The 26,728-nt window shown below is 42.0% G+C and overlaps 1 protein-coding gene and 1 long non-coding RNA gene across 5 annotated transcripts in view; one reads left to right on the top strand and one right to left on the bottom strand.

Annotated features, from left to right (window-relative positions):
- Positions 1-26,728, top strand: part of LOC148146724 (uncharacterized) — an 82,481-nt gene that overhangs the window by 29,897 nt on the left and 25,856 nt on the right. The gene's annotated exons all lie outside the window — the stretch shown is intronic.
- ric8b (RIC8 guanine nucleotide exchange factor B) overlaps positions 1-26,728 on the bottom strand; it is a 56,410-nt gene that overhangs the window by 23,799 nt on the left and 5,883 nt on the right. Inside the window, exons 2-6 of one of the 4 annotated variants that reach the window (XM_087997076.1) lie at positions 21,775-21,822; positions 17,415-17,535; positions 14,333-14,941; positions 12,832-12,926; positions 4,816-4,966 (exon numbers count right to left, since the gene is read on the bottom strand). In XM_087997076.1, the coding sequence (XP_087853202.1) occupies positions 4,816-4,966; positions 12,832-12,926; positions 14,333-14,941; positions 17,415-17,535; positions 21,775-21,794 (996 nt within the window). In that variant the 5' untranslated portion in view covers positions 21,795-21,822. Of the gene's footprint in view, positions 1-4,815; positions 4,967-12,831; positions 12,927-14,332; positions 14,942-17,414; positions 17,536-19,158; positions 19,281-19,341; positions 19,431-21,774; positions 21,823-26,728 lie in introns of those variants that run through there. The other 3 variants (XM_087997078.1, XM_087997077.1, XM_043709860.2) reach the window with 3 other exon arrangements.

Raw genomic sequence — 26,728 nt, 5'->3', positions numbered from 1 at the left:
TTTAGTTTGCAATTTTATCACATTAGTGCTAGACTGTTGGCGTTTGAGGGAAAAGGGAATTAACGCACAACGCAAGTTCCAGACTCATGAACATTCTAGTGTCACAGGAGCCAAACTTTCCACTTTGGGTTTCTTCTGCACTGTTCACTGGATGGAGGTTTGGAAAAGGACTATTTTGACTCCCAATGATTTCAATCCTCCAAGCCGGCGCATATTTACCATTGCACCCGCAGTCTGGAAGATGTACCTCTCTACAGCCTGTTTTCACAGATGTTGTATGACTGAGGGGGCAAACCCATCCCCCCAGTCAAAGCAATTTGTAGACTGCATTTTATGCAGTTACTATTCCAGAATTTGCATCCAGCTGGAGAAAATCAATAAAAGATTATCTATTCCTTCCCCATTCCCTTGCTTGGAATTGCTCTAGGAAATCAGGTGGAAGAGGAGTGGAGTGAGAACTAAGTCGACTGGATAGTAATCCCAGGTGACAGGAAGAGACCAGCAGATCAATGAATAGTTTTGACTAAAAGCATCGACTTAAATGTAAATCCTATTTTTCCTTCCACAGATTCTGCCTGAACTGCTGAGTGTTTCCAACATTTTAAGCCAATAGCTGAAGCAGTTCAGTACACTGTGAAGGGCAACAAGTGAGTGGTGGGAAATTAAAGAATGTTAATGTTCCAACAAAACTGCAGTCCCATAGAAAGGTTCATCTTGACCGTAGTCAGAAAGCTGCATATCCATTTACATAGAGAAGTATGCTCAATTGTGAGAGAACCAACACTCTGTAAAGTACCTGAAATTTAATTAGTGGAAGCAGCTTTATTTTAAGAAAGCATATGCAACTGAACGTGCATGTCTGTAATATTTGAGGAGAAAGTGAGGTCTGCAGATGCTGGAGATCAGAGATGGAAATGTGTTGCTGGAAAAGCGCAGCAGGTCAGGCAGCATCTAGGGAACAGGAGAATCGACGTTTCGGGCATTAGCCCTTCTTCAGGAATGAGGAAAGTTGGTCCAGCAGGCTAAGATAAAAGATAGGGAGGAGGGACTTGGGGGAGGGGCGTCGGAAATGTGATAGGTGGAAAGAGGTCAAGGTGAGGGTGATAGGTCAGACTGGGGTGGGGGCGGAGAGGTCGGGAAGAAGATTGCAGGTTAGGAAGGCGGTGCTGAATTTGATGGATTTGACGGAGACAGGCTGGGGGGAGGGGAAATGAGGAAACTGGTGAAATCCGAGTTCATCCCTTGTGGTTGGAGGGTTCCTAGCCGGAAGATGAGGCGTTCTTCCTCCAACCGTCGTTTCGCTGTGGTCTGACGATGGAGGAGTCCAAAGACCTGCATATCCTTGGTGGAGTGGGAGGGGGAATTGAAATGTTGAGCTACAGGGTGGTTGGGTTGGTTGGTCCGGGTGTCCCAGAGGTGTTCCCTGAAACGCTCCGCAAGTAGGCGGCCCGTCTCCCCAATATAGAGGAGGCCACATCGGGTGCAAAGGATGCAATAGATGATATGTGTGGAGGTACAGGTGAATCTGTGGCGGATATGGAAGTTTCCTTTGGGGCCTTGGAGGGAGGTGAGGGGGGCGGTGTGGGCGCAAGTCTTGCACCTCCTGCGGTTGCAGGGGAAGGTGCCGGGAGTGGAGGTTGGGTTGGTGGGGGGTGTGGATCTGACGAGGGAGTCACGGAGGGAGTGGTCTTTACGGAATGCTGATCGGGGAGGGGAGGGAAATATATCCTTGGTGGTGGGGTCCGTTTGGAGGTGGCGGAAATGGCGGCGGATGATGCGCTGTACATGGAGGTTAGTGGGGTGGTAGGTGAGGACCAGTGGGGTTCTGTCCTGGTGGCGGTTGGAGGGGCGGGGTTCAAGGGCGGAGGATCGGGAAGTGGAAGAGATGCGGTGGAGGGCATCGTCGACCACGTCTGGGGGGAAATTGCGGTCCTTGAAGAAGGAGGCCATCTGGGATGTGCGTTTTTGGAACTGGTCCTCCTGGGAGCAGATGCGGCGGAGTCGAAGGAATTGGGAGAATGGGATGGCGTTTTTACAGGGGGCAGGATGGGAGGTGGTGTAGTCCAGGTAGCTGTGGGAGTCGGTTGGTTTGTAGTAGATGTCCGTGTTGATTCGGTCGCCTGAGATAGAAATAGAAAGGTCGAGGAAGGGGAGGGAGGAATCGGAGACTGTCCAGGTGAATTTGAGGTCGGGGTGGAAGGTGTTGGTGAAGTGGATGAACTGTTCAACCTCCTCGTGGGAGCACGAGGCGGCGCCGATACAGTCATCGATGTAGCGGAGGAAAAGGTGGGGGGTGGGGCCAGTGTAGTTGCGGAAGATGGATTGTTCCACATATCCTACGAAGAGGCAGGCATAGCTGGGGCCCATGCGGGTGGCCATGGCTACTCCTGTCGTTTGGAGGAAGTGGGAGGATTGGAAAGAGAAGTTGTTCAGGGTGAGGACCAGTTCAGTCAGTTGAAGGAGGGTGTCTGTGGAAGGGTACTGGTCGGTACGGCGGGAAAGAAAGAAGCGGAGGGCTTTGAGTCCTTCGTGATGGGGGATGGAGGTGTACAGGGACTGGATGTCCATGGTGAAAATAAGGCGTTGGGGACCGGGGAAGCGAAAATCATGGAGCAGGTGGAGGGCATGGGTGGTGTCCCGAACGTAGGTGGGGAGTTCTTGGACTAAGGGGGACAGGACGGTGTCAAGGTATGCGGAGATGAGTTCGGCGGGGCAGGAGCAGGCGGAGACAATGGGTCGGCCGGGGCAGTCAGGTTTGTGGATTTTCGGCAGGAGGTAGAAGCGGGAGGTGCGGGGTTGTGGGACTATGAGGTTGGAGGCGGTGGATGGGAGATCCCCCGAGGTGATGAGGTTATGGACGGTCTGGGAGATGATGGTTTGGTGGTGGGGGGTGGGGGTCATGGTCAAGGGGGCAGTAGGAGGAGGTATCTGCAAGCTGGCGTTTGGCCTCAGCGGTGTAGAGGTCTGTGCGCCAAACTACTACCGCGCCTCCCTTGTCTGCTGGTTTGATAGTGAGGTTGGGGTTGCAACGGAGTGAGTGGAGGGCTGCGCGTTCCGAGGGTGAGAGGTTGGAGTGGGTGAGAGGGGTGGGGGAGTTCAGGTGGCGGTTAATATCACGGCGGCAGTTGGCTATGCACCTCCTCTATATTGGGGAGACGGGCCGCCTACTTGCGGAGCGTTTCAGGGAACACCTCTGGGACACCCGGACCAACCAACCCAACCACCCTGTAGCTCAACATTTCAATTCCCCCTCCCACTCCACCAAGGATATGCAGGTCTTTGGACTCCTCCATCGTCAGACCACAGCGAAACGACGGTTGGAGGAAGAACGCCTCATCTTCCGGCTAGGAACCCTCCAACCACAAGGGATGAACTCGGATTTCACCAGTTTCCTCATTTCCCCTCCCCCCAGCCTGTCTCCGTCAAATCCATCAAATTCAGCACCGCCTTCCTAACCTGCAATCTTCTTCCCGACCTCTCCGCCCCCACCCCAGTCTGACCTATCACCCTCACCTTGACCTCTTTCCACCTATCACATTTCCGACGCCCCTCCCCCAAGTCCCTCCTCCCTATCTTTTATCTTAGCCTGCTGGACCAACTTTCCTCATTCCTGAAGAAGGGCTAATGCCCGAAACGTCGATTCTCCTGTTCCCTAGATGCTGCCTGACCTGCTGCGCTTTTCCAGCAACACATTTCCATGTCTGTAATATTACCAACATTCTATCATCTGCAGCGCGGGATTGCAAAGCAATCTGTAACATTTAAAATGAAATACTAGTCCTCATTTTTCCAGGGATGAAACTGATCTTGGGTGCAGCACGACACAGCAAATCGGCAGCAAAATGATATAGATGTTGTTCCATTACTCTCCGAGGACATTATGAAGTCTAAGACACATGATTCTTCCCAACTGACGGTCAACATCCATAGAAAAGAAAGCTAAAAGAAATGTAAAACATGCTGCCGATTCATATTTCCTGTTGTGCTTCACTGCACAACGTAAATTTCACTTTCCCATGTCCAATATCAAGCGCAATCTTTCGGCAAAGTGGTGTTGACAGTTAGGGGATCATCGAGCCAAGAAAGTGCAATTGTCATCATCACGTCTTTTCCATAAATAAATGCCCATGTCTTAGACAGAGAGATTTTCCCCAGCCAGTGGAAACCTTGACAAAGCAGGGGCACAGCTTCAGAATAACAGACTCATCATTTAAGACGAAGGACAAATGTGTTTGCAGAGGATCAGCCATCATCATTTGAATGGTTGTGCAGCTTCTTAGGATCAGATGATTACTCCTGCTTATATTTCTTAAGTGGTGTCGTACCTTCTAGTGAAAACCTTCAATGCAAATTTGTCACAGCGTTAATTCAACTGCACTACCAGTGATAGCACTGCATTTGCATGGAGATTGTGGTTATAATTTATCACATTCATATACATAGTTCCTATTATGAATGAGGATTACAAACATTCATTATTAAAAACCCTGGTGGGAAATTTCACAGATGCAGAATTTTATATTATGTGTAGCTTTAAATAAAAAAATCAAAATTACAGATAAATGCAACTGGGTCACCATATCCTTACTGTCCCCAAATAACTGGTATCATTAATTGTTGTAGTCACTTTATCAAAATATAAGCTGCAAACAACATCATTGACCCCCAAGCTGATATTAAGACTTTACTGTGCAACAGGTCTTAGCTTAGGTGGACTGTGTGAAATCTCTCCCTCAGCACCAGTATAACACTATACTCAACATCACCTTCCTTGTCTCATCATACTTGCTGTTTTAAAAAAATAACATGCCTTACTTTGTCTATTCGATTTTCCATGAAACTCAGCAAAACCTCAACTGCATCCATCATCTTCCCGTTGTATTCGACTGTTCCACACTTGATGCTGGGGCTGAAGAGGAGATCAAGGCTTGATGCTGGAATGTTGTTCAAAAGATTGACTGTGTGGCTGAAGGAAGATTAGAATTGTGACTTTTAACTTCATAAAATTATGAAGTTCACATTTTCAGTCTTTGCATTTTTACTGGTGAGAAAACCACAAAAGACTTGCCCACAATTTATCTCTGTGCATGTACTTCTTACCTGCAATGCACTAACTTCTCATGATGGAAAACCCCTCCCCTAAACTCTGATCCACAGTCATGTCATTCTCTTACACTCACTGGATCTAGACACAAGCCTTTCTTATACCATGCAAAGAAAACATCGCTCTTGGACAGAAAGGGAAGAGGTTGGCAAGTGTAGCCATAACCTTGTTATTATAAAGAAAAAGGAAATAAAGTTGTCACTCAAAATGGATACAGCTCATTGAGATGCTGATTGTTTGTAGATACAAAGCAAAGCAATCTGCTTCTTTACACCACCAGCTGGATTTTGGTTTCTCACATCAGTGTGCAGCAAGAACTATTTACACTTGTGGGTCTTGAACACGTCATCAGTTTTGCATCTGCAACTTGCCACAGGGAAAATCCCCAACATATAAAGGACAGCTGAAAAAAATTGACTGAAATTTGGTGATCAAGAGAACAAACACAAACTTACAAGCCCATATAAACATTGGTTTTCACATCTTCAATAAAATAAACACTCCAAATTCTTGTTCCATTCTACACCTGACTTCTGTACTCTTTAAGCCGGTATTCTATTCCCCATCAAAGCACTATCCATCCACATTGTACTTTGGAGGTTCACAGGTAACACTTGTATTATCATCTTTGACAGCATCACAAAGGATTATTGCAAACCTTACCCCAGGTAAAACCAGAAGTCACAAGTGCATTATATGGCAAAACATCACAATTTTAAACATGCCAGGAATTACATGCTGATGAACTACTTGGACAGAAAATGTTACAATGCAGGCAATTTGTAGTATGATTCTCTTGAAAAACTATAAGTTTCAACACCAGGGTACAGTGTCAGACACACAGAAATGAGGAAAGGTTATTCTGATTACTAGCACTGATTCAGCTTTCACAAACAGTTGTATAATGTAATCCATGTAATCAGTAGCACTTACCCAATGCTACCTCCAGTAACTCCTGTGGAAGGAATTTGTTTGGTCTTCTAAACGTTTTATTCATTTTCTGATCTTTTAAACTAGCAGAGGTTGAGGTGTCTGATCCAGAATCTGTCTCCTTGCAGTTCCTGAGTGTGCACTCTTTTCCGCTGTGAGGTCCCCTTTCATGCAGTAGTATGCAAAGAAGTTTCTCCAACACCTTTAAACTTAATTTTATGGATCACTGTGTTTCAGCTATTCTTTTCAGTAATAGATGCCTGACTTTCTGATCTCTGTCACTCCACTGACAGTTTTATTTACAGAAAAGGGTATGAAATTCCTCAGCTTCCACCAAGTCTGCCACCATAAACAGGTCTATACAAAGTCATCAGCATTCTTCCCCCAGGAGGTAGAAATACACATTGGTATGGAGCATATATTAGCCCTTATTACACCCTACAGAGCCCATTAATCATTCTTGGATGACACTCACCCCCTCAGCTCTCAGCCCCCTCCCGACCAATACACTGAATAAAGCTCTTGACACTTCCAGTCACTTCTCCTAACCCGTCCACAATGTGTGCACACTGAGACAGATCAGTCACTTCTCATAACCCATCCACAATGTGTGCACACTGACACAGATCAGTCAGCTGGCTACGTTCAACTCAGTAACAAATCAGAGCTTTCACGCATTCCAAAAGAGGGAGCTTCTGACTTGCAGTTCTCCTCGGCCGACTGCAGACTAGTGAATTTGTCTTGTGCATGTTGTTTTAAATGAGGGCCCAATTTGTAATTTATTTATTTTTCTTTTAGTCCCAGAAGCTATTATGAAGGGGAGACTGTCTGGATGCACAGTTCTTCGCAAATATATTCAAAATCCAGTAACTAGTGAGCTGAATTAGAAGAGAAACAGGAGAGTAAAACTGATTTTGAAAAATTGCTTAACTCCCCCACTATGAAGCCCCCACCCCACCAATCATAATACAGGTCACATAGATAGATATCGAGCATGACAATTCTTGATATCATCTGTTCAAAACATTCAAATTGATCTTACTAAAAATAAAAGTCAAATACAAATACTAAGTTTTGAAAAGAACAGCTCCTTTATGATGTAAAAAAAACAAAGTTAAAGGGCAAAAGCCTATCATGTAGAAAACCAGAGCAGTTGAAATGATTTTTAAAGTCCAAGTCCAGGAGCATTGATCAAATTTCACTAGTTTAGCTTTCCATACTCCTGATGGGCAACAAACTGAAGTCAGAACTGCATGACAATTCCCAGTTTCAAGACCGTGTTACTGAATACTGAACAAAATTAATTAGACCATTTAAAAGGAGAAATGTTCACAGTTATGAAAGAAAAAATTCACGCCGAAGCGAAATAATTAATTTGAAGTACTGTATCAAATAAAGGCACAAAACAGAGATGCTTCAGGAATTACTCCAGATATGGCAGCAATATTCACCTCTTAGACTGACATGAGCTTCCATGGAAAGATAATAGTGTGGTCAAGAATGTTGATAAATAGAAAGAAGTGGAAATCACGATACAAGAGGTAAATGTCTGCTTGATACTTGTATCAACAACTGTACAGCTAATGTCTGAACACAAAACCTGAACTCCATGATAAGAACATAATCTCCGCTCCCATATATGATGGAGAGCTTGGGTCACTTGTGTATAGTTGAGAGATGCAAAGAAAGCTATCTGTTCATTGAAGGCTAGGAAGAAAGAATACTTGATTCCTTTGATACAGAGATGTCTTCAAAGGATTCTCGGCACCAGAGAGGAGCTTTAAACCCAACTCCAAAGCCATATTGGCATTCATAGTTCTGGCTAGTACTTGATGAATAAGCTGAGCTGAATAACAGCTGACAGAACATTAGAAAGCTCATCAAGAATGCCCACGTGAACATTTCTGTATTTCCATATGGCAATAATTGGAAGGATGGGAGCAGCTGACCTTTCTCTAGATTACAGCTGCATCGGCAAAAAGGAAAGATTGGCAGAAAGGGGTACAGGGATAAGTTTGTAGGTGGAGTTCTTGAGGCTTACGTAAAGGATAACAATAGGACCAGAGGTTTTACTGCACTCACGGGAGCAAAGGATTAGAGAGAACTGAGGGGAGAGTTGGCAAGCATCCAGAAGCAAAGTAGAACAGTGTTGAATGTTTTGTTACTAGGCTTGCCCCTTATAATTTGTGAGCATGCATGAGATGTAGAACTGAGTACTAGTGGAATTTAAGGAGCAGCACGAGTGGATAACAGTCCAACCAGTTGATAAGATGCTCGTGTAAATGTCAGTTTACCTCTGCTGAAGCCAGTACATGACTCAATTCTTTTTGCTTGGTGACTAAAGTAGCTTGCATATTACACGAAGTAGCTTTTATGGAATTTGGATAAGATAAATATCATACGTTCTGGGTTTCATTCAGACCTTCAGCAACTTCAAGGGGAGCTGCATTATCACATGCAAAAACTGGAAGGCTGATCTGAAGCTGATGCTTATAGCATATTACAGTGTGAACAGACAGATCAGATACTAAAGTGTATTTTTCCACCCCTTTAGATGTGCCTGGCCTCAACTTATTTCCCTCACCTTTTAAATGTCAATTTTAAAAAAAGTAGTCCACAAATGTCTTCTGATAGGGGAAATGGCAGGCAATAGGATTTCCGATTCAGCATTCTCAGTGCATCCTGGAGTGCCAGGAGTAGTTGTAAAATAATTGAAATGAGCACAGTTTCAATTACTATATTAGACGGCAGTGATACTATTTACTGCCTATCCCTAGGGGTGATGGGCTGCCTTCCACTACTGCTATTCTCCATTTACACTGATGGAGTATCATGAGCTGCAAGTGTGTAAAACACGAGACAAAAATCAGTAAGGCCGATAGGTACCCTGAATTATGAAGGCATGAGTAAAACAATTTAATTTCTACAACAACCGTTATTTATTTTCCTGATCTCCAAGTTACCTGGTTTACTGAGTTTAATTTCATAGCCTGCCTTGATGGAATTTGACTTCACAATTGCTGGTTCAGTCTCCAAATCACTGCATTGTCAAATATGCTACACAAGATGTGCTTATTTAACTGTAAGCGGTTTTCTTTTATAACTAGCATTCTAGCCCATAACCACTGCTATTCAGTTTCAAGTGAAAGCATATCTTGTTTTACAACAATATGCATGTCATATTTTTGCAGCTTAAAAAAAACTTCACATTTCAGATGTCCTGCCAGCAGTGAATCTTTGCCTTGCATGCGTCCATTACAGACTGCCTTCACTACTGTCTTGCTCCTTCCTTTTCCCCTCACCCACTCAGCATACAATAAAAACAAGTTCACATCTATGCACTACAGCAGCGAGCCTATGGCCAAAATATACTGGAAAGCATCTCTAACTTGATGGTGGGTTGTTTTATATAAGCCCTGCACAATCCACAGCGGCATCAACACGGTGGTTCTTTATTGCTGAGGAATCTTGTGACTGTCTTGGTTTTGTTAGCAAGACAGGAATTTTGAAATTTCAGCCTTCTGCATGTAGATTCTAAAACCTTCAAATGTATAGAGAACTTTCTTTGCATCTTTCAACTACACATAAGTCACAAAACACTTCAACAGATAACCATCCAAGAAACTACAAGGTTGTCAGAAAAACCCAACTGGCTGAAAGATACCAATGTGCCTCAGCAAACAGTTTCTTGAGAAGGAGACCATGCACATGACATGGTTAGCCCTTTTTGAAAGTTCTACCACAGTTGTTGCAGAAAGTTGGCAATAAATGAGGCACTGCCAATATCATCCGTCAACTATAAACTAACTAATTTAAAGGAAATCTTAGAACATACAATAGTACAGCATAGGAATGGGACTTTTGGCCCATGATGTTGTACTGAACATGACACCAAATTAAACTAATCCCTTCTGCCTGCCCTTGATCCAGATCCCTCCATTCCTGCATATTGATGTGCTTATCCAAAAGTCCCTTAATCCCCCCTATTGTATCCGCCTCCACACCACCCCGGCAGCACACTCCAGACTCCTACCAGTCTGTGTAAAAAAAAAACTTGCTCTTCACATCTCCTTTGAACTTTCCACCCCCCCCCCCCTCACCTTAAATGCATACCTCCTAATTTTAGACATTTCAACTCTGGGAAAAAGTCTTGACTGTCAACCCAATTTATGCATTTCATAATTTTATAGGCTTCTATCAAGTCTCCCCTCAGCCTCTGCCGCTCCAGAGAAAACAACCCGAGTTTTTCTGGCCTCTCCTTACACCTCATACCCTCTAATCCAGGCAACACTCTGGTGAACCACTTCTGCACCCTCTCCAAAGCCTTCACATCCTTCCTGTAATGTGGTGACTAGAAATAAATGTAATACTTCAAGTGTGACCTAACCAAAGTCTTATAAAGCTGTAGCATGACAATCTGACTCTTGTACTCAATTCCCTGACCAATAAAGGCAAGCATACCACACACGTTCTATATCACCCTACCAGTTGTGTGGCCAATTTCACGGAGCTGTTGTTATGAAAGTTAGGTGTGTACTGTACCTTTAAGAGAGAGAGGGGAAGCTGGCAAGGACTGACTGAAAACACAGTGTGCTGAACAAAGTAAAAATGTAACATTTGGTTGAAACAAATAGCTGGTTCTACAATCGCCATGGAACAAAAACAAATTCAAATTCGGACAATCAGTTTAAATTATGCCCCAGATACCAAAACTGAAAATGCGTTGCTGGAAAAGCGCAGCAGGTCAGGCAGCATCCAAGGAACAGGAGAATCAACGTTTCGGGCATAAGCCCTTCTTCAGGAATGAGGAAAGTGTGTCCAACAGGCTAAGATTAAAAGGTAGGGAGGAGGGATTTGGGGGAGGGGCATTGGAAATGCGATAGGTGGAGGGAGGTCAAGGTGAGGGTGATAGGCCGGAGTGGGGTGCACCGGCCTATCACCCTCACCTTGACCTCCCTCCACCTATCACATTTCCAACGCCCCTCCCCCAAGTCCCTCCTCCCTACCTTTTAATCTTAGCCTGCTGGACACACTTTCCTCATTCCTGAAGAAGGGCTTATGCCCGAAACGTCGATTCTCCTGCTCCTTGGATGCTGCCTGACCTGCTGCGCTTTTCCAGCAACACATTTTCAGCTCTGATCTCCAGCATCTGCAGTCCTCACTTTCTCCTCCCAGATACCAAAATCCAATCGAATTTGAATTTCAGTGTTTGGGATGTCATCAAACTAACGAAATGATCCAATGTTTAGGGGTATAAAATCGGGCATTTTGAACAGTTAGGGAGACAACAGCAAAGAGCATCAACAAGCACAGACTGCTAGCTGAATATCTCTCTGAAAGGTACCCGTCCATAAGCAATTTGTGCAGCAGTAGACCAAAGAAAAGATGACCCAGGAAAATACAGAGGAAAATCTACAAAGGAAAATTGACATCACTGGCTGGTTTTTGAAATGTGGTTTTTGTTTTGTAAAACTTAAATCGTTTTTTTTTAAATCAGACCAATATTGTAGGGTTGGAGGTAAAATATAGGTTTAAGAGAAAGGAGTTGTAAATAGTTGTTGTTTAATGTTCTTTTTTGGACTTAAAGAATATAATTGTTACTTTTTACTTTATGTAGTGAGATCTGGGATCATTCTTTGCCCCTCGAAATTTAACAGATTATGGCACAAGGTGAGCTTCTCTGTGTTCCAGGTTTAAATTAGCAGAGGGGTTTACCCCATGTTGTAACACTATGGATTTGAACTTCAAGATCCCGCTGTACATCAATGCTGTTCAGCGTCCTGTCATTAACTGTATACTTTTCCTTAACATTTGATCTCTCAAAGTGCAGCATCTCCTACTTACCCAGACTAAACTCCATCTGCCATTTCTCCACCCATATCTGCAACTGATCTATACCCCACTGTTCCTTTGACAAACTTCTACCGTATACACAACTCCACCAATATTTGTGTTATATGCAAACTTACTAACTCACCCATCTGCATTTTCATCCAAGTCATTTATATATATCACAAACAGCAGAGGTACTGATTCCTGCAGAACACAACTAAGCCTCACGCAACTCCAGCCTGAAAAACAGCTTTCACCACTATCATCTGCCTTCTTTGGGCAAAACAATTCTGAATCCATGCAGCCAAGTCACCATGTATCCCAACCATCTTAAGCTTCTGGATGAGACCACCATGAGGGACCTTGTCAAAAGCCTTATTGAAATCCATGTAAACAACATCCACTGCTCTACCCTCATTGACCACCTTCATCACATTCTCGAAAAATTCAAACAAGTTAGTAAGACATGACCTGCCCTGCACAAAGCCATGCTGACTGTCCTTAATTAGGCCATGCTTATCCGAATGCGCATAAATTCTATCCCTAAGAATTTTCTCCAATAGCTTCCCAACATCTGGCATGAGATTGCTGGTCAATTGTTTCCTGGATTATGCCTATTTCCCTTCTTGAACAGAGAAACACGTTAGCTACTTGTCAGTCTTCTGGGACCTCTCCAGTGGTTAGCGAGGATACAAAGATCTTGGTTAAGGCCACACATTCGCCTCGCAAAATCTTGGGGAAAATAATTTAATTATTTTCTGATTGTCACTAAGTGCAGATAGTTGTTGTCACTGTAGATGCAAATCGTATACTAGTTTGCCAACCTTTTATGCTGACTAACACTCAGTCAAAAATTGAAATAATTCTTCTTCAAACCAGTTTCAGTCCTGGTTTCACTCTCACTCATAGCTGGTGATGAGGTTGTGAGGGATCAGAAAGGCTGTTGTTATAAACAATGCACTTACCTGTGAAATTCTTCAGTTTTGCCTTCAGACTGAGTCTTCAGCAGCAAACAGTGACACAGAATAGCAGCGAGGTGTCTGTTCTGATGGGCACGATCCTGCCCAAAAGAAATTAGTGTAACTGAGATAAAGTTTTCAACAGAAAATAAAACTCTGGCACCTAGCAAAATGTTTCTTGTTCTATAACCAGTATAAGTCAGAAAAGAGAATACAACTGAATTTTAAGTTCAATTTTACTTTCAACCTTACTCAATTTCTCACTCTAAAGCCTGCTATCTTTCTTTTTTAATTGTCCATTCTCAGGATATGTGTATCAACAGTGCAGTGTCACTAATTGTCCATTCCTAAATGTCATAGTTACGCCAGTTTGATACAGCCAGTGGCTTGTTGGGTCATTTCAGAAGAGTTAGGAGTCAATGGTATCAGAATGGAATTAGTCACACACTAAGCAAACATGATCAGTCAGCTCCTTGTGTTGTAAAATAGAAAGAATAGGGTTGGAATATCCTCCTTCTCTGTACCACCGATTCAGGGCTTAATGGAATTAATTATTTATGCTAGAAAACAGTTTTAAGTTACACTGACAATTTTAATAGGTTTTAAACGTTACTTTTTCTGATGATTATAAATTTGTTTAACAGGATAGGAATGCAAGTAAAAGAAGTGGTGAAGTAGTTTCAAATCAAAACATTCTCCTTCTGACACAAAACTAAGTGAAAAAGTCTAAGTTTTGAGGAAGATAGAGTCTGCAAAGAGAGATATAAGTGGGCTAAATGAGTGAGAATGGAAACTGACAGGTGGGAGTACCTGTTTGGTAGGAAAAGAAAAAACAGACTTTAAATACTGAAAGAATGTTAAATGTCAACTTTCAGAGGAATCTGAGAGTTCCTACACAAGGAACATGTAATGTTAACATGCACGTGCAACAAGCAGTAGCAAAAATGGTAGGTTAGTCTTCATAGTGAGGAGGATGGAGGACAAAAGTAAGGAAGTCTTACTGCAATTCTATTAGGATTTGATATATTTGCATAGTTCTGGTCTTCAAATATAGGAAACACTTAACTAAGCAGGTTACTACACTGATTGCTGGGATGAGAGGATGAGTAGAATATGCCTATATTCAGTTTTAGAGAATGAGAGGTGATCACTCATGGCCTGATGGGGTAGATGCTGAGAGGTGGTTTCTCTGGCTGGTGAGTTTAGAACCAGAGAACATGAAGAGTCAGCAATGCCCCTTCACACTTCACGTCAGCTCTGATGAAGCATCACCTATACTTAAAGCATGAGCTTGTTCTCCCTCCGTGGATGCTGCCTGACCGCTATGACCTCCAGTATTTTTTGTTTTCAGTACAAATTCCAGCATCTGCAGTAATTTGCTCCTACAGTGGGAGTATTATTTTTTTGTAGCTCAATTCAACAAACTATGTCACACGATAACATAATATTATCTCCTAAACATCCGCCCAAAACATTATGATGCATTAGATAAATAAGGGAAACTTACTTCATCAATTTGCTGCTGGCCGCAGTCATAAGTAACATTAAAGAGAGCTTTCAGAACCTCCATGGATAAATCTGCCTGCTCATTAGACAAGACAGGACCCTTGCGGTCTGTAGCCACCACATATTTATCTGACCACTTGATATCCAGTGTGTTCTCTAGGATATCAGTAAGCAACAGTAGCCCTTGTTCTTCCTTTAGCTGAGCCCTGGCATCCATTCGCAATGCAGACAACAGGAAAAGAAGGCGCAGGTCAAAGAACTTAATTTCACGAGGCACATTTTTGTCTCTGTGCACCTTTAAGCGCTCACAGGCTCCACTGACAAGCTTGAAGTCCACACTAAGTTGCTGCGCCTTTTCACTATTGAATACAATATTGCACAGGCATTTTAAAGCTTCAATTATAACACTAAAATTGGGCATTTCCTGTGCTGAGCTTTGCGTATACTCCAATCCTGCCAACCTCATTAGGGCAAGCATTGCTGGTCTGGTTGTCAAAGGAGTCAAAGCTTTCTTGTCCCTGGAGAGTATACGGATTGTTTCTAAACAGGTGGCTTGGCAAGATGGTCCCAGGTCTTTCTGTAGCACTTTCAATATTTCATCACATATTTTCTGTCAACATAAAACAACAGACAGTTAGAAATCATCTGCAGAGGTAAAACATGGCATTTCAGAACTAACTAACAAGGCCTCCATAATATTGATCAGTGAAACAATCAGAAAAATCGTTGACATTTCGATAAAGCACCTGTTGGGCTGAAAGGCCTGATTTTCACTGTAAGCACTTTATTAAAGCATTATGAAGTTACTTAACTTCTAGTATCAATTAAAAATCATTTGTTTGCATTATAACTTATGATTTGTATCAATGTTTCTAAATTTGTGATTTCTATTAAAAAATATGCATATTCTTTTCATAAATAGTTCATTTGAATACTACTCTAAGCTCATTGCCACTGCTACCTTGATTATATTTCCACCCAGTTTCCTCTTTAAAAAAAACTCCCTTCCATTTTCCAGCTCCTCTGCTGACAACGTCACTTTCCACACCAGTGCTTCCGATACATCATCTTTATTCCTCAACAGAGAACTTCTTTCCAACCCCCAGTAAAGGATAAGCAGGTGCCTTCAGTTGTCTGTTACACTGAAAATTTAAAGTGATGAAAATCTATGCTTCCCTTCCAGGAACTGACATTGCACATTTTATTGAAAATGTGAGAGAACAGACTTATTGTTGAGTCCAGTCTGTTTTTTCTCCACAGATGTTGTCAGACCTACTGAGTTTCTCCAGTGATTTCAGCTTTTGTTTTGGATTTCTAGCAGTAACAATCTGGTGTTTTATTATTGTTCACTTTATTGTCTGGTTAAAATAAAGCCTACACATTACCAGATATTGCTTATTCGTCACTTTTTCTCATTGTTTGCATGCAAATGCTAATTCGGCCAAATTAACTTCAAGTAAGCTTCTAAGCTGAAATCCTTACACTCTGACTTTTAAGTGATATAGGGAAGAAGTTGGAGGAATTTGGAAAGACCATATAGGTGTCATGGTTCAGGGTTCATAACTGGGATTTGAATTCCCATTGTTATCTATGTTGCTAAACTTTGAAAGCAACAGCCAAACCAAATGTCCAAGATTGCCCAGGGAATCAGAAATGGTGTGGTCAGTGATCACCTTCTCATTTGACTTATAAAGCCGTTCAAACTACACCAAAATAACAGGGTGCCTTAGAGGTCACAGTAAATCTAGAGGGAAGACAAAGGATTCTTCCCTGTCGGCCAGCTCAGGGGCCCCAAGGAGATCCACTGCACTGTTAGCTTGTCTTTTCGCTGCAGCATAACTTTGCCTAGCTAAACATCCTCTAAGCCACTGGTGTGCAACAAGGAAACAAAAGAAAGTACAAAGAGTTGAAATAAGATAAAAGGGACTTTAGAATCACATTGAATGAAGTTTGCATTTTTACAAGCCTTGCATGTTCACAGCCATTGGCAGACATTTTTTTTCTAAATCTATAAATAACACAAATGGCTAAAAGTATCTAGTCAAGTCTCCTAGCAACAAGTTTGGGGGCTTTTCTGCTGCCTATACTTCTCTTGCTAACCCACAGCAGTCAGAACCACCTGGAGTGTTTGAGCTCAGCCAGATTAACCCTCATTGTCAGTGTTTCATTGAGAATATAGGGCTCTTAATACAGAAAATATAGATATTTACACACACTTGCACACACACAGCCATTCCAAGTACCATATATACATACACTACTCAAAATATGCATTTTATTCTGGTGCCAGAAGTAGAAAGCATTTGTATATAAGTTGTCATGATTTGGAGATGCCGGTGTTGGACTGGGGTGTACAAAGTTAAAAATCACACAACACCAGGTTATAGTCCAACAGGTTTAATTGGAAGCACACTAGCTTTCGGAGCGACGCTCCTTCATCAGGTGATAGTGGAGGGCTCAATCGTAACAGAATTTATAGCAAAAATTTACATTAACAGACAATTTTTCAATGTATAATTTCATTTACATCACACTAAATTTTTGCTATTGCTATTGCTATAGAGTCATCACAAAAGTTAAAAGTTTTAAAAAGTACCCAGATTTCCATAATTCCTCTGACTTCTGTACCCAGATCAACAGAAAGACAGACCAGAAATAATTAGACTCTTGCTACAGGTAAACAATTAGGAGCTGTTGGTAAGAAATTATGCTAGTTAAAGCTCTAACCCTCTTATAAACCCCCCTCCCCCTACACACAGAAAAAAAAGCTGCTATGCACAGAGGGAAATTTGGAGAGAAGTTCAGTGGTCCCTGTCCATTTGGTTGGCTGATATGATTCTTGATCTGATCAAAACACTGCTTCTTGATCTTTTTCTTGTTTGCATGAGGCACAGAGTGACTGGTTCACACATGCAAAGGTCTTTGGTTTATCAATTAAAAGTCACAGTTGATATCAACGGGGAAGAGGAAATCACTATCTTCAAATTTGAGACTTTTTTTATGACAGAGCAAAAATAGTTTCTTCTCCTCCAGAGGTATGATAGCTTCTGCCTAAACATTTACACTCGAATCTGTTAAGCTACCTTGGATGCTAACACACAGTTGTTTGTAGGTAAAAGGCTGATGATTGGTGAGTAGTTCACGGACCAACTACTTGTTGTAACCCAGAGTTCCATTCGTACACACCCCTTGGCTTCAGCAAGTCTGCAAAGTAGGCTTCCATTAGTGCTTGAACCAGTGGCTATATAAATAGTACTTACAATAAGTATTGGGTCAGATGCTTTAAAAAGGTGCGACAACCTTTCAACAATCCTTGGCTTTTAAGACAGTCCTTACCCCATTTCAGTCCATAAATCAAAAATTTAGAAAAATAAAAAGATACAGTCTTAACATTAATCTGTGATTAAACTTCTTGCGATTGATGTGGTTGAATTTGAAGATCCCCTACATAGGTGAAGGTCCTTCACTTAGACTTGCACCTTCTGGGTTAAAAAGTAATTCGCCTTTTCTTCCTATCAAAAAGTATAACTTCACATTTATTGGCATTGAGCTTCATTTGCCAATGACGCCCATTCTGCATGCTTATTATCACCTTCTGCAACATGTTACAGCTTTCCTCAATATTAACTAATTTAGAAATTGTGGTTGTGATTCCAAAGTCTAAATCATTAACGTAAAATTGTAAACAGCAGTGGGCCTCACACTGATCCTTACGAAATGCCACTTCAAATCTTCCACTATTCTGAATGGGAGCAGGCTTTACTCTCATCCATTGCTTGTTATTCTGAAGTGAACCATCAATCCATTCTAAAACTTGTCCCCTTATTCTACATCCTCTGACCTTATTAGTTAGTCCATAAAGAAGCATTTATCAAAACTCAAGTTCAATTACATCCAGTGAATTACCATTATCTATTCTCACTGTTGCCTCCTCAAAAATTAATAAAGTTGGTCAAGCAAAACTTTTCTCTCTTCAAATCGATGTTGACTATTCATTATAATTCTCATTTCCAAATGTTCTTCTACTCTCTTTAATTTGAAATCCACTATTTTTATACCATTGATATTAAACCAAATAGTCTATAAATCCCTGGATATATTTTACTACCTGATGAAGGAGCAGCGCTCGGAAAGCTACCAATTAAACCTGTTGGACTATAACCTGGTGTTGTGTGATTTTTAACTTTTTCTATTTCTATTCCTTAAGTGTAGGGATTATATCAGCTATTATGCCAGTCTCCTGGCACTACACTTATCTATTGACAGATTTAAATGGTAATATCTCTGCTATCTTCTCCCTAGATTTTTAAAAAATAATATGTGGATGCAATACAATCAGATGAGCAGTTTTATCCTCAGAGTCTATTCAGTTTATTTAATACATTTGTTTTTGTTGGACAAATTTCAACTGCACTTATCACATTGCATATCTCAGCATTCACCATCATGAGGATCTGCTCCATCTCTCTAGTAAATACTGATGTTAAATAATTATCGTAATTTTTCTTGCACCTATCATTACCATAAGACATAGGAGCAGATGTTAGGTCAGTTAGCCATTGAGCCTGCGCCTCCATTCAACCATGGCTGATAAATTTTTCATCCTCATTTTCCTGCCTTCTCCCCATAAGCCTTGATCTCCTTGACAATCAAGAACTTATCTATCTCAGTCTTAAATACACTTAACGACCTGGCCTCCACAGCCTTCTGTGGCAGTGACTTCCAAAGATTCACCACTCTGTGGCTGAAGAAGTTTCCCCTTAACTCCATCCTAAAGGTCTTCCCTTTTACTCTAAGGCTGTGCCTTCAGGTCCTAGTCTCTCTTACCAATGGAAACATCTTCTCAACATCCACTCTGTCCAGGCCATTCAATATTCTGTAAGCATATGGTATTATATGTGGATGAATGTAAAATATTTGACAGCACTATTGTAATCCAGGCTATTCTCTAGTGTTTGGTCAATATTCCTCCTGCAAGCCATATCAAACAAAAAGAACAAAGTAACTGACCTGGTTAATCTATGTTTCTTTTTTAAGGTACAAAAAAGTCAATCATTGGCTGTTGAGAGCTTTAGGACCTCCCAAAGATATGAATGAGCCTATATCAATACAATATTTCAATTTTAGTTTCAGCGATACTGCAAACTATAAGTTGAGTAGCTTTTCAGTACATTTAAAGATAATTGCAAATTGCTTATATTGTTAAAATACAATAGTTTAAAAATAGCTTACCAAGCTCTGAATTAAAAGGGCAATCCACCCTCATAGAACATAACAGCGCAGTACAGGCTGTTCGCCCTTTGATGTTGCACCTACCTGTGGAGCCAATCGAAAGCCCATCCAACCTACAATGCTCCATTCTCGTCCATGTGCTTAGCCAATGACCATTTAAATGCCCTTAAGGTTGGCGAGTCTACTACTGTTGCAGGCAGTGTTTTCCATCCCCCTACTACTCGCAGTAAAGAAACTACTTCTGACATCTGTCCTATATTTATCACCCCTCAATTTAGAGCTACGTCCCCTCGTGCTAGCCATTGCATCCGAAGAAAAAGGCTCAAAGTTTGGGTGAAGATTTGTAGCTCGGGTGCTCGTTGTTGTGGTTCTGTTCGCCGAGCTGGAAATTTTTGTTGCAAACGTTTCGTCCCCTGTCTAGGTGACATCTTCAGTGCTTGGGAACCTCCTGTGAAGCGCTTCTGTGGTGTTTCCTCCGGCATTTATAGTGGCCTGTCCCTGCCGCTTCTGGTTGTCAGTTTCAGCTGTCCGCTGTAGTGGCCGGTATATTGGGTCCAGGTCGGATGTGTTTGTTGATGGAGTTTGTGGATGAGTGCCATGCTTCTAGGAATTCCCTGGCTGTTCTTTGTTTGGCTTGCCCTATAATGGTAGTGTTGTCCCAGTCGAATTCATGTTGCTTGTCGCACACACGCAGACGACAAGCAACATGAATTCGACTGGGACAACACTAACATTATAGGGCAAGCCAAACAAAGAACAGCCAGGGAATTCCTAGAAGCATGGCACTCATCCACAAACTCCATCAACAAACACATCGACCCGGACCCAATATACCGGCCACTACAGCGGACAGCTGAAACTGACAACCGGAAGCGGCAGGGACAGGCCACTATAAATGCCGGAGAAAACACCACAGAAGCGCTTCACAGGAGGCTCCCAAGCACTGAGGATGTCACCTAGACAGGGGACGAAATGTTTGCAACAAAAATTTCCAGCTCGGCGAACAGAACCACAACGAAGAAAAAGGCTCTCACTGTCCAACCTATCTAACCCTCTGATTATCTTGTATGTCTCAATTCAGTTGCTTCTCAATCTTGTTCTCTTTAATGAAAACAGCCTCAAGTCTCTCAGTCTTTCCTCATAAGACCTCCCCTCCATACCAGGCAACATCCTAGTAAATCTCCTCTGAACCCTTTCCAAAGCTTCCACATCCTTCCTATAATGTGGTGACCAAAACTGTATGCAATACTCCAAATGTGGCCACACCAGAGTTTTGGATGTTTGGATGTCATTTCCTATTATTTTTCGAGTTAGATCCCATCTACCACCCCCTGAGAAAAACAGGAAATGACATCACCAATCCAAAGAAGCCCAAACATATAAATAGAAAGCAGGAATCATCAGCAATGTTTCGCCCAGAGGCCAACTGAAGATGTTACCTAGCAGGGTGACGAAACGTCTGGAAATTAACCTTCCAGCTCAGTGAGCAAAGATACATCCAGAACCTCAACCTGAGCTACAAATCTTCTCAAAACTCACCAGAGTTTTGTACAGCTGCAGCATGATCTCATGGTTCGGAAACTCAATCCCTCTACCAATAAAAGCTAACACACTCTATCAACCTGGGTGGCAACTTTCAAGGATCGATGTACCTGGACACAGAGATCCCTCTGTTCATCTACACTGCCAATAATCTTACCATTAGGCCAGTACTCTGCATTCCTGTTACTCCTTCCAAAGCGAACTCTCATATTTGTCCACATTAAATCCATTGACCAAATTTGCAGTACTTCATGAAGATGGCCTTTAAGCAACATTGCTTTTAGGATCCTGCAGCACTGATCTCATGCAATTTGTTCTAAGCCAAATGCAAGAGTAGCTTAATCTGGTAAGTCCAGTAGGTCAGGGATTCTTTGAAAATTCCAGCACTTTTATCTTCAATTTGAAGGCATGCTTCAGAACTCAATAGCACCAGGATGAGTTTTATGCAACATAAGACAATTTTCAATTTTTACAGTTAAAATTATCCAACATTTAAACCAAATGAAACAAATTATATAAACATTTAATGGCCCGAGACAACTACATTTTAGATATTTTCAAATCCTCGTATTGGTGTTTGAGAATGCCAAGCCACTACAGCTCAGTAGTGTAATTACAGTTAAGCATCTTTGTTTTTATCAAAAAAATACGTATTGTCATTTTTTTTACCTTTCTCTCCTCTTCCTCATTTTGATCAAATGTGAAAGTTCGACTGTTCTGTTAAATAAGACACACACCAATAAATGATTGCAGTATGGAGTATTTAGGAACATACATTGCTGCACAAGGCTTCATAATCTATCTGACCAGTTCTTAAATAAACATGATAAACCTCAGTTTCTTAACATTTCGCTGATTTAACTGCTCTCCAATTCTATTAAAATTTCCCATAGTATGTGTACTCCCTCACTTCCCTGCAAGCATTCATCTCTCTTGGCATAAATCCTCCAAGTTAAATTATCTGTGCACTTTTTTTTGTCTTTGATTAAGCCCATGCCCCATGAATAATTGATGGGAAAGTCCTCCAATTATTTCCCAAGCAGCAGCTTCTGAAGAAAACAGCTGAACATACATAACAGAATGCACTGTTTTTGTACAATTACCTGTAGAATCTTGCAAATGAGCAGACAGATTGATGTATGACAGTTATTAATCTACCCAAAGTTTTCATAATTGAACGGGATAAGGATCCTGGATTAGGACACTACGAGTGCTTGAACTGTAAAGCTACACTGTCCTTATTCTATCAGTTCACTAATTTCCATTTAAAACAGATTTCAGCTTCAAACATTATATCTTTTTTAACACCAAAATAGCCCATCTTCAACATCACAACATTGCACACTACAGCAGAAAGTCTCATCCAAATCTTAATCACCTGCACATTCGACTTATCAAATACTACCCAACAATGCAGAGAGGAGTCCAGTAATGCATTACATCCTGTCCACAAAATGAAGCGGTCATCAAAAATGCTACCAAGTGGCACAAAGCAATAACCTGGACACTCAGCTCCTGACCTCGTTAATGTCTTGGTCAAAAGAGCTAAACTGAAGACATGAACAGAAATGGGAAGAAAATTCTTGAATTGGAATCACACTAATCACAAAGGAAGATTGTTGTGGCAGTTACAACAATGATGTTAGCCCCAGAACATTAATGCAGGAGCTCCTCAGGATAGATATTTTTGAATCCATCTGCTCAGAGATGTTATTACATAGCTCTGGAGCAGGTAAGACTTGAACTCGGGTCACTACCGCTACACAAGAGTTGACTTCCTCAGGGCAGCATCAATCATCTTTATTTAGCTGCTTCTTCAATGATCTTTTTTCCATTATAAAGTCAGGTGCAGAGTTATTTGCTGACATTTATGTAATGTTCAGCACAGTTCACAACCCCTTGGCTACTGAAGCAATTTGTGTCCATATGCAGTAAGGCCTGGACAATAGTTTGTTGGGGACTGATAAGTGACATTCACATCACACAAGTGCCAGGCAAACACCAAGAAGAGAAAATCTAATGATCTCTCCTGACATTCAATATCACTACCATTACTGAATTCCCAACAAAATGCTGGGAATTATGATTGGCCCAATTCAGTTTCTAGTCAGTCATATAAACATAAGCGGCTATAAGAACAAGTGAAAGATTGGAAACCCTGGCGACTCACTCACTTAATGACTACTTCGAGCCTGTCCACTATCCATAAGGCACAAATCAACAATGTGATGGTATATGCTCCACTTGGATGATTGAAGTTCCAAACTACTCAAAAACCTCAACACTACAGTTGAGAAAAATAGATACATTGCGTGAGTGGGCAAGGGTCTGGCAGATGGAATACAATGTTAATAAATGTGAAGTCATCATTTTGGTCGGAGTAACAGTAAGATCATAAGATATAGGAGTGGAAGTAAGGCCATTTGGCCCATCAAGTCCACTCCGCCATTCAATCATGGCTGATGGGCATTTCAACGCCACTTAACCGCAACTCTCCCCGTATCCCTTAATTCTTTGTGAGACTAAGAATTTATCAACCTTTGCCTTGAAGACATTTAATATCCCGGCCTCCACTGTGCTCCGTCGCAATGAATTTCACAGGTCCACCACTCTCTGGCTGAAGAAATGTCTCCTTATTTCTGTTTTAAATTGAGCCCCTCTAATTCTAAGACTGTGTCCACGAGTCCTAGTATCCCTACCTGACAGAAACAAATTCCCAGCGTCCACCATTTCTATTAGATCTCCCCACAACCTTCTAAACTCTAATGAATACAATCCCAGTATCCTCAGCTGTTCATCATATGTTAGGCCTAGCATTTCAGGGATCATCCCTGTGAATCTCTGCTGGACGCACTCCAGTGCCAGTATGTCCTACCTGAGGTGTGGGGCCCAAAACTGGACACAATATTCTAAATGGGGCCTAACTAGAGTTTATAAAGTCTCAGTAGCACATCGCTGCTTTTACATTCTAACCCTCTTGAGATAAATGACAGTATTACATTTGCTTTCTTAACCATGGACTCAACTAGTAAGCCAACCATTAGAGAATCCTGGACGAGCACTCCCAGATCCCTTGGTACTTTGGCTTTATGAATTTTCTTACTGCTTAGAAAATAGTCCATGCCTGTATTCTTTTTTCCAAAGTGCAAGACCTCGCCCTTGCACACATTGATTTTCATCAGCCATTTCCTGGACCACTCTCCTAAACTGTCTAATTCTTTCTGCAGCATCCCCACCTCCTCAGTACTACCTGCCTGGCCGCCTAACTTTGTATCATCAGCAAACTTCGCCAGAATGCCCCCAGTCCCTTCATCCAGATCATTAATATATAAAGTGAACAGCTTTGGCCCCAATATTGAACCCTGCAGGACACCACTTGTCACTATCTGCCATACTGAAAAGAACCTTTTGTCCCAACTCTCTGCCTTCTGTCAGACAGCCAATCTTCAATCCATGCCAGTAGCTCACCTCGAACACCATGGGCCCTCACCTTACTCAGCAGCCTCCCATGAGGCACCTTATCAAAGGTCTTTTGGAAGTCGAGGTAGATAACATCCACTGGGTTTCCCTGGTCTACCCTACTTGTTATCTCTTCAAAGAATTCATTTTGTGGGCTATGTCATGGGGCATATTTTGTTTTTACATTTAAATTGTGCAGCATTGTCTTTTTTAAACATCAAACTTGTAACCTTAAAACATGCTTTAGCCAGGTGACAGTACTATAACATCTTTGCTGCTGTGTTTTTAATGCAGAGCGTTCCCCAAAAAAGTGCATTTTGAGTTTGATGTTTTGTTAAGATTGTAGAGAATATTAGAACATGGTAAAAAGTTGCAGCATGCTGGTTTGCAGAGGGGCCTGGGTATCCTTGTGCATGAATCACAGGGGGATAGTCTGCAGGGACAAGTAATTAGGAAGGCAAATGGAATTTTGTCCTTCACTGTTAAGGGATTGAATTTAAAAGCAGTGCAGTTACGTTGCAGCTATACAAGGTGCTGGTGAGGCCACACCTGGAGTACTGGGTGCAGTTTTGGTCTCCTTACTTGAGAAAGGTTGTAGTGGTACTGGAGGGGGTGCAGAGGAGGTTCACTAGGTTGATTCCGGAGTTGAGGGGTTGGCTTATGAAGAGAGACTGAGTAAACTGGGATTATATTCACTGGAATTTAGAAGAATGAGGGGGACATTACAGAAATATAGAAAATTATGAAGAGAATAGAAAAGAAAGAAGTAGAGAGGATGTTTCCACTGGCAGGTGAATCTAGGACAAAAGGGCATAGCCTCAAGATTAGGGGGAGCAGATTTAGGACTGAATTTAGAAGGAAATTCTTCATCCAGATGGTTGTTAATCTATGGAATTCCTTGCCCAGTGAAGTAGTTAACGCTACTTCAGTAAATGTTTTAAAGCTAAGGTAGATACTATTTTGAGATATAAAGGAATTAAGGGATACGGTGAGAGTGCGGGTAAGTGGATCTCAGTCCATGAAAAGATTAGCCATGATCTTATTGAATGGCGGAGCAGGCTCGAAGATCCAGACGGCCTACTCCTGCTCCTAGTTCTTATGTTCTTACCTAGAATGAAGCAACATACTTGACTAGCAGCCCTTCCAAAAGTAATTTCTGCCACCATCAATTGGCAGCAGTGTGAACCATCTACAAGATGCAGCAAATCATCAAGACTACTTCAACATCTATCATCTAGAAGGCCAAGAGGAAAACACATGTGGGAACACTATCATCAGCAAATTTGTGGAAATGATAGCTGGACTTCAAGGGTTAAGTTATGTGGAGAGTGTACACAAATTAGGCCTATTTTCTCTAGAACCTAGAAGGATAAGGGGTGATCTGATTAAAGTATTCAAGATTTTAACAGGAAAAGACAGGGTAGATAAAGGTAAACTATCCCCACTGGTTGGCCTGAGAATGAGAGCCAGGTCATACAGGAGAGATATTAGAAACACTTTGATATGCAAGGTGGTAAAGGTTTGGAACTCTCTTCCCCAAATGGCAGTGGATGTAGGATGAGTTATTAATTTTAAATCTGAGATAGATAAATTGTTGTTAAGCAAAGATATTAAAGGATATGGGCCAAAGTTGCATAGTACACGGAGTTAGGCCATAGATCAGCCGTGATCTGGCTGAATGGGACTGAATGGCCTACTCCTGTTCTTATGTTCCTCTCTATCCTAACTCGGAATTATATTGCCGCTCCTCCAGTGTCAATGGATCAAAATCTTGGAAGCCCCTTTCTAACAATACTATGGGTCTACCTCCACTGCATGGACTGTAGTAGTTCAAGAATGCAGCTCACCAACATCGTTGCTTAGCCAATAAGTGCTGACCCAGCCAGTGGCACCCACATCTCACGCACCGTCTCTCTCGCACCGTCTCTCTCTCTCTCTCTCTCGCACCGTCTCTCTCTCTCTCTCTCTCTCTCTCTCTCTCTCTCTCTCTCGCACCGTCTCTCTCTCTCTCTCTCTCTCTCGCACCGTCTCTCTCTCTCTCTCTCTCTCTCTCTCTCTCTCGCACCGTCTCTCTCTCTCTCTCTCTCGCACCGTCTCTCTCTCTCTCTCTCTCTCTCTCTCTCTCGCACCGTCTCTCTCTCTCTCTCTCTCTCTCTCTCTCTCG

Source organism: Chiloscyllium plagiosum, unplaced genomic scaffold (genome assembly GCF_037043375.1).
Source record: "Chiloscyllium plagiosum isolate Xiang-an unplaced genomic scaffold, Cpla_swu_hap1 HiC_scaffold_19, whole genome shotgun sequence".
Lineage (NCBI taxonomy): Eukaryota > Metazoa > Chordata > Chondrichthyes > Orectolobiformes > Hemiscylliidae > Chiloscyllium > Chiloscyllium plagiosum.
This window is presented reverse-complemented; position numbering and strand designations above follow the sequence as displayed.